Raw genomic sequence first — 12,943 nt, 5'->3', positions numbered from 1 at the left:
ATATAAAGTTTTATTTCTATCTTATAGAATATTAATTTATATTATTTTTCCTAAGGTTTCGTAAACGTTCCGGCTCATTTGAGACCAATACCCGCTGCGCCGATCACCGCTCAACCAGCACAACCAAGCGTCATACAGTTTGCACCTCTTGCCGCTCCGCAGAGATATTCAAATCGCGCCGCAAATATTTGTACCTGATGTCCCGGCCGGTGGATCGAATGCGGTATCCGACGACGATATTATATGTATGAACGCAATGGACGAATTTGAGGATACAGGTTAGTTTTATTTTATTTATTAGAATTGATTTTTAAAAGGCCCGCTGATTTTAACGTACAAGTATTATTTTATTATTCAATCATTAGATTTTTAAAATACACGTCATTAAATGGATTTTTAATTTTTAAAATACAAGCCTTAATCATGAATTATTTACACGAAGACTTTAAGATTTTTAATGATATACCGATATGAATTATTTAGATTTTTTAAACCATGTATATCAAGAGCACTGTTCTGGAGACATGTCATTAAATTATTTTTATTCAGTGTGGGTTAAATAGATTTTAAAAGATATTATTTTATAAGTTGCTTAGATTTTATTTTTTCAATCACGGGTTGATTAGATTTTTAATATAATTAAATTTATTTTATTAGATATGGATATTAGGTTTTTTATTTTTTTATTTTTAAAGATTCTTACACCATAGCCGTAAATGGCAAACGTGTTTCCGCTGCAAACACCGTCTCAGCTGCTAACGCTAAAAAAGTTAGGTAGAATCTAGTCAAATCACCAGGGTTCGTAGAAATTTTGTCGTCTGCAAGCCGTAAAATCGTGTGGTACTATACTAAAAATCTGGTTAATACAATGATTTATTCAGACTTTCTCCATCCACTTATGTCTGAACTAGTAAATTTATTAAAAAAACACGTAGAAAAAAACGCAATAAAATTTAATTTGAAGCTCGAGGCGACATACAACCGGCCCAACGTCCCCAATTCATCGGAGAACCGGGCGTTCAAGACCTCGGCAGTTGAAATTTACCCTGACAGCGATATAAGAACCATTGTAGAGAGGGCTTATATGAAATTGACGAAGGAGAACGATGACTACATCGTGAGGGGTAGTGGATTTACATTGGAGTCGATCGATGGGCTATTGTTAACCGTGTATAAATATACACCGATGGGCGGCTCGTCGTATATTCAACTACCTGAATATATATAGATAGAAAACGGGGGACCATCAACCCGCAAAATACGGATCAGGAGTGCTTCAAGTGGGCGATTTTGGCGAGGCGTGTGGCCGAAAATTTATCCGATAGATATAAATATTGTGTCGGAGAAAATTATAAAAAGCATGAGAAAAATTATAATTTTAACGGTATATCGTTCCCGACACCACTATCAGACATCACCAAATTTGAAAAAAATAATAATAACGTCTCCATAAATGTCTACGGGCTCGACAAAAAATTCCAGGTGCCCCGTAAGTACCCAACGTACGAAGTGTATCCGTTACGTGTGGTCGAAGAAGAAAAAAAGGATCATTTCGACCTGTTGTTGGTAACGGACGGCGACAACTCGCACTATGTTTACATTTCGAATTTTTCACGGCTCATACGTACGCAGAAAACGAGACACAATGGGAGTGTCATTTTTTGTAAAAGGTGCTTCACCAGCTTTGACAATCAAAATTTGAAATTCAAGTTGAGCGGACAGGGGGCCCTGGACCAACATAAATTGATTTGTGGGGCGCACAAGCCAATTTTTCCGGAGATGCCGAAGGAGGGTGAATGTGTTGAGTTCAGGGCGTGGAAAAACACGGTTAGGCACCCGTTTGTAATTTACGCGGATTTCGAGGCGATCTTGGCGTAGGCGGAGGAGGTGAGAGGGGGTAGTACCACGATTATTCAAAAACACGAAGCGATGAGCTACGGGTTTTTTGTGAAGGCGAGCGAGGACGTGCCGGCGGATTTATTGGTTCAACACGAGATACCGGCGGGGCCGGTAATTTACAGAGGCAGCGAAGACAGGACGGGCGTGGCGAGACATTTCATGGAGTCGATTGTTGATGTGGCCCGGAAAATTGAAGGTCTGATGAAGACGAACATTCCTTTAATCATGACCGAGGGTGAAAAAAATACACATCAAGAGTGTAATGCGTGTAACTTATGCAAATGCATATTAGTCGGGGGCGATAAGGTTAGGGATCATGACCATCTCACGGGAAAATTTAGCCAGACCTTGTGCTCCAGGTGTAACTTAGAGTTACAACAACCTAAATTTGTCCCCGTATTTTTTCATAATCTCTCAAACTACGACTCGCACTTCATAATCACTGAACTTGGGTATGATACACAGACGATCAACGTTATACCGAACAGTGAGGAGAAATTTATATCTTTCTCGAAATATATAAGTAGTACCTTCACTGTTCGGTTTATCGACACGTTCAGGTTTATGGCGTCGAGTCTGTCGTCCCTGGCCGAAAATTTAGTTACACCCGAACATGAGAACTTCCGTGAGACAGCCAAACATTTTGTCGCCGGAGATATGCCGCTCGTGACACGTAAAGGTGTGTACCCGTACGAGTACACAGATAGTTGGGAGCGGCTGGAAGACAGGAGACTACCGAGTAAGAGGGATTTTTTTAGTACGTTGACGGAGACCGGTATTAAGGAGAAGGAGTTTGACCACGCGAAGGAGGTCTGGGACCACTTCGGCTGTACGATGTTGGGTGAGTACAGCGATCTGTACCTCAAAATCGATGTGCTGTTGTTGGCGGACGTTTTTGAGAACTTCCGCGACGTGTGCATGAGGGCGTATAACCTGGACGCCGCCCATTATTTCACCGCCCCAGGCTTAAGTTTCGATGCGATGCTTAAAAACACGGGGCAAAAGCTCTAGTTATTACATGATTATGACATGCTATTAATGTTCGAAAATGGTCAATATGTTATTTTTAAAAATGAATATATATATAATAATCTTATTTATTTTTATAGGTATACGTGGAGGACTAGTGCAGGCGAGTAAGCGATATGCGAAGGCGAACAATGTAAAGACCCCGGGGTATGACGACACGAAGGAGAAATCGTGGATAATATATCAGGACTGTAAGTACATTTTTTTTCAAAACTTGTTAATTTTTTTCTTACTTAATAATATTTTTTATTTTTATAGGTAACAACTTGTATGGGTGGGCAATGTCCCAGTACATGCCGTACGGTGGGTTCAACTGGGTTGAACCCACATTAAACGGGTTAAATGATTTAGATGATACATCACCAATAGGTCGAGTGTATGAGGTTGATGTGTCATATCCCCCAAGATTACATTCTATCCACAACGACCTCCCCTTCCTGCCGCAAAATAGTGTGCCGCGTGGTTCAAAGGTAAGGAAGTTGATGGCCACGCTTGAGAAAAAGGAGAATTATATTATACATTATCGAAACCTGCAGCAGGCGATTAAGAATGGATTAATAGTAGAAAAAGTAAATATTTGTATTTAATATTGATTTTAAACAGATTTTTAAAATTTTTTCTTATTTTTACAGGTTCATAGGGTTATTCAGTTTGATCAGTCAGACTGGTTAGCTAAATATATTGAGTTAAATACCGAGATGAGGAAGAGGGCTAGGAATGATTTTGAGAAAGATTTTTTCAAGCTGATGAATAACGCTGTATTTGGTAAGTCACTAAATACTATGTATTAAACATTTTTACTGATATTTTATTTTCTAGGGAAGACTATGCAATCGAAGAGGAAGGAGATGAAGATGGAGTTGGTGTCATGTGAGAGGAGGTTGCAAAAACTTATAAACAAGAGCACATTTAAACACTGTACAAATTATACTGAAAACCTGAACGCTGTCGCTTTGGAGAATAAAATTATTAAATTCGATAAACCTATATATATTGGTAAATATACTTTTTACCACTTTTATCATACATTTATTAACACATTTTATTATTTTTCAGGATTTGCAGTACTGGACATATCAAAAACAATGATGTATGACTATCATTACAATGTAATGAAGAAACACTATGGTCCTAGATTAACTCTTATGTATACTGACACAGGTAAATATACTAAAACTAATCTCATGTATATAATATATTAATATCATTATTTTTCCAGATTCATTAGTATATCACATTCAGACGGATGATTTTTATGTAGACTTGGCGGCTAACAGTAACTTGTTGGACCGGATGGACACCGCCAACCTGCCCAGTGGCCATCCATGTTATGTTGTAGATAGGAAGAAGTCCCCAGGGTACTTTTCTGATGAAGTGGATGCTAATATTATTACTGAGTTCTGTGCGTTGAGGGCCAAGTCGTATGCGTTTAATGTATATGCTGGACCAGAAGTCAGAGTAGGAGGAGGAGAGAAAATTAAAGCGAAGGGTATCAGGTCTCATGTGGTTAAAAACCACATGACATTGGAAGATCATAGGAAGTGTTTGTTTGGGGAAGAAGGAGTAGAGTTATACAGAGATAATGTTTCAATTAAGTCGTTTAACCACCAACTGATGACGATAAAAACAAAGAAATTGACATACAACAGCTACGATGATAAGAGGGTGGTGCTAGAAGATAAAATAAATACACTAGCCCATGGTCATTATAGTATAGAGTAAGTTATTACAAACATATATATTTAAATTATTTTACTAATATTTTCTCTTAATTTTACAGGGAAGATGATATATGGCCAGAACTTGAGGAAGATGGGGGGAACTGGAACGAGGAAGAGAAAGGATTAATGATAGGTCTTCTACATTACATAACCTGATTTTATATATTGTATATTTTTTTTTTTTTTTGTTAATTAGTTTTATTGTAAATATTAAACGTTATATAGTTTGTTATATATTGTAAATATTATCATGTTATATAATTATACTTGAGATAGATTAATGTATATACTTTTGTAAATGCAACACATTCAATTGAAATTATTGTAAATAATATGTATGTTTTATTAGTTTAAGTTAGATTAGTATATTTCATGTATATATTTTTGTAAACGCATCACATAAAATTGAAATTATTGTAAATAATATGTATGTTTTATTAGTTTTAAGTTAGATTAGGGTATAAACTTTTAGTTTTTCATGTTTATACTGTGCAATTGTTAGATGTTTAAGTTTTTTTATGTTTATAATGTATAATTGCTAGATATTTAAGTTTTTTATGTTTATAATGTATAATTGGTAGATATTTAAGTTTTTTTTGTTTATAATGTATAATTGCTAGATATTTAAGTTTTTTCATGTTTGTAATCATGTTTCAGGTAGATGGGTGACAATATTAGTATAATTAAAAAACCTTGTAAATGCTATCATAAATATGTTAACATATAAATTTAAAAAACAATGTTAAAATATAATTATGTTTATTAAGTAAAATGTATACAATCATATTTTTAAGAATTATTTATAAACCATTTCCTTATAGCAAATACTTTATAGAATGTACATTGTTTTGGATTAAATTCCATATGAAAAATACAGCAGGGTAGAGTTTCATCATCACATATTTGATCCAAACGTGGACATCCAAGATCTTCGATGTTGATGAGTGCGACATGAGGTATAAATTCTGTAAGCAGCTGTTTTTTCTGCTCACCTTTGACGTAAATGCATGAGAACTTTAAAGAGTTCAATATTCTACTTAGTTCTTCATACTCAACATGACCATATTCTATAGTAAGTTTATGATAGTTATGTTCCAACCACTTATTAGTTTTTCGACTCTTGTTGTCCTGCTTAGATTTAGAATTTTTAAAAATCCAGTGTTGATTCGCCCATGTTTCAGTGTCCACTATAGATAATTCTTTAATAAAATATTTATTGTTTGCTCCAAGAATGCATTGCATGTCTGCGATGGCCGACGACATAATTTCAGGTATATTAAATGTACGTATATATATAATATTTTATAACACTTAAATATTTATAACACTGACATAGGACTACCAAACACGATGGTGTATACAGCTCGACTGAAATTATTTTTGAATACCTCATGACTCTAACCAACTATTTTTTATTTTTGCCTTCCAGGATTATCAAACGTGAATTTAATTCTGAAATATATGTTCCATGATTCGGCAATGAATTTTCATCAAATATTCCGGTTATACGATTTATTTCAGCTTTTAATTGGGCCACGTCAAGTCCATGGATAGCGATCGTTGTACTATTGTCAGCACAGTCATTAAATAGCTGGGACATACGATTTTCACAATTTAATAAAGACTTATTACTTGATTGAAAATTATTTTCAAGCAATTGTATCTTATCAAGTAGATTAACAATATTACTTTTCAGAGTATCAATTTCTTTTTGTTGAAGTTTCACATCGTTTACAATTGTTTTATTACTTGATTGAATATCTGATATAATTCTTTTAGTATCGCTCGCCCGAGAACTACCGAACACGTCCATAGTTATAAAACGACTGACACTATTTTTTAACATCACGTGTATTTATCCAACTATTGTGTGTATTATCGAATCCTAACCACTTGACTTACATTTGATTCTGTTTTTTACGTATAATTTTTTCAATTAAATATTCGTTTGGGAAATTTGTCTTGTATATTTCTTCAGAGTAAAAACAGCCAGCTATAGGTTTACCCATATAATCTTGTAGTTGATAAGTAACGGGTAATGTTTTATTTATTTTGATAATCTCGAATATTTCCGGAGACCAGTTTGGTAAATAACCTTTTGTGAACACACCCTTTTGTGTACTGATACGAACGTTATCGCCAACTTTAAACTTAATTTTTACAGTATTAATTTCACGATGTTTTATTACCACCGAAGCGGGGTTGGAATCTGCTTGTATTGGTGTCATTCCTATAGTTCTATGGTATGAATTATTGTATTCGTCAAGTAACTTTGGTAAAATTGAAACCCATTCGTGTGATCCTCTGGCAGTAAATTCTTTATACATTTTTCCCTTCAAAGTTCGGTTGAACCTTTCTGCGATACTAGCCTTTAGAATACTGAAAGTTGAATATTTGTGTATACCATACTTGGTCATCAAAGCGTCAAAAGTGGTGTTGTGAAATTCTTTTCCGTTATCGAGTTGTAAAAGTTTCGGTAAACGATTAAGTAATATTGTAGACATTGCACTAGTAACTTCTTTACCTGTCTTAGACTTTAACGGTTTCGCCCAAGAAAATTTTGTAAAACAATCAATCACAACCAGGATGTATTTGTAACCACCATTTACTTTTGAATATGGTATCATTTCAACCAAGTCGGCTTGCCATAAATCATTTTTTCCATAGACGTTAACTCGACGCCTAGTGAAATTTTTCCTTGCTGGTTTGTGAAGTTCGTTAGCGATTTCCCGTTTAGACATCGGGAATTCGCTTTATTAGCCCGGCCTCGTGTAATTCGTTGAAAATCGAAATTATTTCGTTTGAAACGCTTGTATTGCCAGCTGCTTTTGACGCGAGAAGCAGACGTAATCGGTCGACCAACTCGTTTGGATTATCCCAATACACTAAGTTATTTTTCTGTAATTTCATGGACAGCTCGCCACCCGAGGGGAATAATTTACTAATAATTGCTGAGTATTTAGTACCACCCTTTTTTATTTTATTTCCAACTGTAGATAAATGTACTGATGTTTGAGTTAATATAGATTTATATACCTCTAAATCGCTATGAGTAAAAATAAGTGGATTTTTTAAAAATAATAACTGATTAAGACCCGACGTAGATAGGTAAACAGTACCGTCAATAAGTATAGTGTTTTCTATAAATTTTACTTCTTTTTTACCCAAAATAATATGTCCGTTTGGAAGTTTTTTCGGACCGTAGATTTTATCCAAGTCTGTAGACTGAAACCAATTTTCAATTTCTTGTTGATTGTAGTCCAAAATTGAGTTTTTTGATTTATTGTCAATATTTTCTTTGTTCAATCGAGGTTTATTCGATATTTTAGTTAAAGGATCGATAATTGGTTTTAATGTCTGTGTCATTAATTGTTGAACATTATCAGAACCGGTTTTTAATGCGATATATTTACGTTTAATACTTTCCTTAGCTTTAACTAGCTCATCTAACACAGTAGTTCCTTCCGTCATGACTACGATTTAAATGATAATATTTATTAGTTGTTTCATCTTATATAACTACAAAAGTATCAAACCCAAAACGTTAACGTCCGTTATCACGCTCACTATCTTTACAAATAACAACAAATGTAAACCTCTCACGGTTCCAACATGTTACACAAAAATGTTTAAATTGTATATATGACATATCACCCGAACAGTGTTCATTGTATACATGTCTTAAATTGGTCTCAACTTGTTTGAACAATACTATTAAATTCGCATTGTCACGTATCAACTGTTTTGGTACTTTTGAATAACTTTGGGCCAGATAAAAAATATCTATTTTATTGTGGCGACCTCGAGAAAAATAATCTCTTATTACGTTTTGGTGTTCACCAATAACATCGTCCAAGATAAAAATTGAATTTGGTAAAACTTTCTCTGGTGGAATAACTTTATCATTCTCGAAAAAGGTAAAAATGTTCATACCGTCTATTCCATCAATAATACGTTTTAATAATTTATATTTAGGTTGTTCCAGCGTCTTGGAGTATATGTAAACGTTTTCAAATCGTAACCAATTTTCATCGACTAGTAGAAAATATATCAGATTGGTCTTACCACACCCCGAGCTGCCAAGTACCAACGATCTTATCGTATTTGGGAAAAGCTCTCCATGTCTCTGTTGAATTGTCTCGGGAGAATCAATATTATAAATTCGGAGTTTTTTCTCTTGTTCGATAAAGCGCATTTTTTTTTTAATTTTTCACTATAAATAGAGGTGCTATGTTAGCGATAGCGTCACACGATGTCTCACGTTCGTAAGCGAAACAACAATAAAGGCTCCGGTCTTATTAACTCTGTTATAAATCATTTACCCGTGGAATTACATTTACCTGGTTATAGGTAAGTCACTACAATATATTATGACTAATAAATCCGTTTTAAATTTTATGAATAATTGTTTATAGATTTGCCGGTCCCGGAACCAAATTGAAACAAAGATTAGCACGAGGAGAACGTGGTATAAACAGACTTGACGAGTTGGCCAGAGCGCATGATATCGCATACGAAGAAAGTAATTCGCTAACTGATCGGCATAGAGCAGACAAAGTATTAGAAAATCAGGCTTGGGAAGTGTTTAAATCTAAAAACACAGGTATCAAGGAAAAAGCGGCGTCTTGGCTAGTTACTACAGCTATGAAGGTCAAACGTAAGATTGGAGCTGGTTGCGGATTTAAACAAATGGTTTTGGCTGCTAAAAAATCCATCAAAAATAAAATGAACGAAAATAATATTACAAAATTAGTAAGAACATGTCTGTCAGCTGCGAAAAAAACTAAAAAAAATAAAAATAAAAACAAAAAAACTAAAACACCAAGAATTATACCGATACCGAAAAAAGGTGGTGTTCTACCCTTAATTCCTATTTTTGCTGGTTTATCAGCATTAGGCGCGCTTACCGGTGGAGTAGGTAATATAGTAAAAGTTGTGAAAGAATTAAATTCTGGAAACAACTCTCCTATTCATTTAGGCAAAGGATTATATCTTACTCCTCACAAGGGTAGTTCTTATAAAATCGTAAAAGGTAAAGGTTTATACCTAGCAGCACACAAGGGCGGTTCAGTTAAGAAATCCAGGTCAAAAAACTAATTTCTACTTTACCCGGTAGAGCGTTGTACGATTATGAGATTATAAAATACGCTGACATGTTGAAAATTCCTCATTTCATCGGTGTATTTGCTAGAGACAAGTTGCCTCGACTCGCAAAACATCAAGAGTCAGCTGTAGTTAATTTAGATATCGAAAACGGAATAGGTACTCATTGGGTAGCGTATAAGAAAATCGGAAAAAAAGTTAAATATTATGATAGTTATGGAAATTTAACGCCACCGCTAGAATTACAGAAATATTTCAACGGTTGTAATATCGAATATAACTACGAGAGACTTCAGAAATATAACACAACAAACTGTGGTCATCTGTGCTTAAAATTTGTATCATGTACACTATAACGTTAAACGGTAACTCGAGCGAATTGTCATGTGAATTTTTTCCACCGATAGAAGTCAGTAAAAATACAAAAATCTGTCTGTTAGGTTTTCAAACGAATAATTCTATTCCTAATGTAAACGAAAAGTGTAATAAAATATGCTTCACATACAGTAATTTAGTAATGATAACAATATGAATAGCGATAGCTATGTAATACCTACCGGCTCTTATGAGTTGAATGAAATTGACACAGCTATAAAACGTGTATTGCATAATACAGATATTTTATTCGAGTTGAGAGCAGATAATAATACACTAAAATGTACAATGTTTTGTAGTGAAACTGGAGATTTTCGTATAACTAATAGTATAGGACAGTTGTTGGGATTCAAAAATCGTGAATATGCTACTAATGTCAAACACGAATCAGATACGTTGGTCAATATTACCAAAACAAACTGTATATATATCGATTCAAATCTAGTTATGGGTTCATTCGTCAACGGAAAGCAGTGCCATACAATCCACGAGTTCTATCCGAATGTTCCTCCAGGCTATAAAATAATAGAGGTACCAACACATTTGGTTTTTTACTCCGTTAATTCTACATTTATAACACATGCAAGTATAATTTAAAAAAATCAAGACGGCGAGTTGATCGATCTACGAGGCGAACCGGTATCAATACGATTATTAATTCAAGACTCGTGATGGGGCTTCAATTTTACAATATAAATAGGGTTGTATATGAAAAACCCGTTAGTCGTGTTAAAAACACTAACAAGGTAACAACTCCGAAAAAGAAAAAATATTCGAGACGAAAACAGACTAAACATAGTCTAACACCTGATAATTTGGCTTTTCTACGCTCGATTAACGTCATTTAATATGGACGACACATATTTAGACGTCACGGCTGGATACATCGATGATTGTAAAATAACACAAATTGATTATCATTCTTTTTTACCGTATTCAACATCAGCTCTTTCTAATAATGATGAGGTGCGTATTGCTTTACATAACACAGAGTCTTATACTTCACCGTGCGAGAGTTATATTTACATCGAGGGAACAATAACCAAACCTACAGAAATAACTGACGAGATTAGATTTATAAACAACGGACTGGCATTTCTTTTCTCTGAAATGAAATATGAAATAAACGGAAATCAAATTCAGAAACTCATCAATCCGGGTATATCGACCACATTAAAAGAATATTGTTCGTACAATAAAACAAATATTTCCTCACACCAAAACGCTGCCTGGGATAGTGATTTTAAAAATGTTAATAAAGATTTTATTGATAGCGGTAATTTTAACGGATGTATTAATCTTAAACATTTGTTTGGTTTTTGCGAAGATTATAAACGCATTTTAATAAACTGTAACCAACAACTCATATTAAATAGAGCTTCGATTGATATGAATGCAATCAAACAGTATAAAAATAATGAAGCTGTCGTAGACGCTCCTAAACTAAAAGACGTTAAAATAAACATAACAAAAATATTGTGGCGGATGCCTATAGTGAGAGTTAGCGATAGAGAAAAAGAAATATGTCATAATCGGTTTTCAAACTGACAGGAAAAATAGCTCAAGTAAATCAATGTCATATTTTGATCATTGTAAAATTAAAAACTTGAAAGTCTATTTAAACTCCGAAGTATTTCCATATGAAGATTTTCAAAGTGACTTTAACAAGAATAAGATGGCGACATTATACCGCGCGTATGCAGAGTTCCAAAAATCTTACTACGGTCACGACGATGTAACACCTCTATTGAACCGATCAGAATTCAAAAATCACTCTCCAATCATAGTTGTTGACATGAGCCGACAGAACGACAACGTGAAAATGTCGACAGTGGACCTCAGAATTGAACTAGAAGCTTATGAGGCGTTTCCAGCTTCCACTTCCGCATATTGTTTAATATTACATGACCAAATTATTACTTATAATCCATTTAACGGAGAAGTAAGAACCTTGTAAATATTTATTGTAAACCTTAATATTTTATTGTAAATCTTAATATTTATTGTAAACCTTAATATTAATAAATGAAAAAACTTTTTTTATATATCACGTCTTTTTTTTTATTTTTTACATAAATTAATTATTTTACATCAATTATTAGAATAGTCTACGTTTTACTTTACGTAGCGGCGTGGGGTGAAGAGCATAAGTTGCTCGATCAGATGGTTCGGGGGTAGTAAATTGAGACTGTGTATGGTTTGAATTGAAAAAATCAGGCCCATCATTTTCATCGAACGACTGTTGTTGGCTATCAAGCGGCATTGGACCATCAATATGATCTATCGGCTGTAATAAATAATATAAAATTAATATTGTTTTTAATTTAAAAAATATTCAATAAATTACCTTATATAGAAAATTATCTTCCGCATGATTAAATGTATGTTGAGTAGGTAATGGCGAATAACTTGGAGACCATGGTGAATCCATAGCGTGTTCTCCGTCAAATAACTAAAATAAAAATTGAAATTAATATATTTAAAACATAATAATATATTTTATAATTACCGATTGGAGCGTTTTGAGCCTTTCGTTCCATCAAACGACCAGCTACATGCGCAGCAGCTAATAACTGAATTTGACTGGTTAAGATTGGCTCCGATTGAACGATCTGGTAGTCAGTATTCTTATTTATGAACATTATTATCTCTTCTTCAGTTACTGGAGGTGATTGCATCTTGCCGAATTTTTCTTCCAAGTACATTATATACGCTCTAACTTGTTTGGCAAACAATGAGTGGGTATATGACCCCGTCCGGTGAATGATTTCAAAAATAGTGCCTTCCAAATATTCGCAGACCCCCGGGCGTGTATG

At 34.2% G+C, this 12,943-nt stretch overlaps 3 protein-coding genes across 3 annotated transcripts; all 3 read left to right on the top strand.

The window, feature by feature from the left end:
* Window positions 1–2,630: 2,630 nt before the first annotated feature.
* On the top strand, window positions 2,631–3,753 carry LOC115033494. The gene is made up of 3 exons (XM_029486051.1): window positions 2,631–3,119; window positions 3,187–3,497; window positions 3,561–3,753. The coding sequence occupies exons 1-3, from the start codon at window positions 2,948–2,950 to the stop codon at window positions 3,717–3,719; spliced, it is 642 nt and encodes a 213-aa protein (XP_029341911.1). The 5' UTR covers window positions 2,631–2,947; the 3' UTR covers window positions 3,720–3,753.
* LOC107883151 lies at window positions 3,682–4,823 on the top strand. The gene is made up of 5 exons (XM_029486050.1): window positions 3,682–3,693; window positions 3,748–3,924; window positions 3,985–4,089; window positions 4,148–4,646; window positions 4,709–4,823. Exons 2-5 carry the CDS (start codon window positions 3,756–3,758, stop codon window positions 4,803–4,805), a joined length of 870 nt encoding a protein of 289 aa, XP_029341910.1. The 5' UTR covers window positions 3,682–3,693; window positions 3,748–3,755; the 3' UTR covers window positions 4,806–4,823.
* A 6,153-nt stretch (window positions 4,824–10,976) lies between these two features.
* Window positions 10,977–11,675, top strand: LOC103308819. The gene has a single exon (XM_008182904.1). It carries the CDS (start codon window positions 10,977–10,979, stop codon window positions 11,673–11,675), a length of 699 nt encoding a protein of 232 aa, XP_008181126.1.
* Window positions 11,676–12,943: the final 1,268 nt, after the last annotated feature.

The sequence above is a fragment of the Acyrthosiphon pisum genome, chromosome X (genome assembly GCF_005508785.2).
Source record: "Acyrthosiphon pisum isolate AL4f chromosome X, pea_aphid_22Mar2018_4r6ur, whole genome shotgun sequence".
Taxonomy (NCBI): Eukaryota; Metazoa; Arthropoda; class Insecta; order Hemiptera; family Aphididae; genus Acyrthosiphon; species Acyrthosiphon pisum.
Note: the sequence above shows the minus strand (reverse complement) of the source record. Positions and strands in the feature narration are given on the sequence as shown.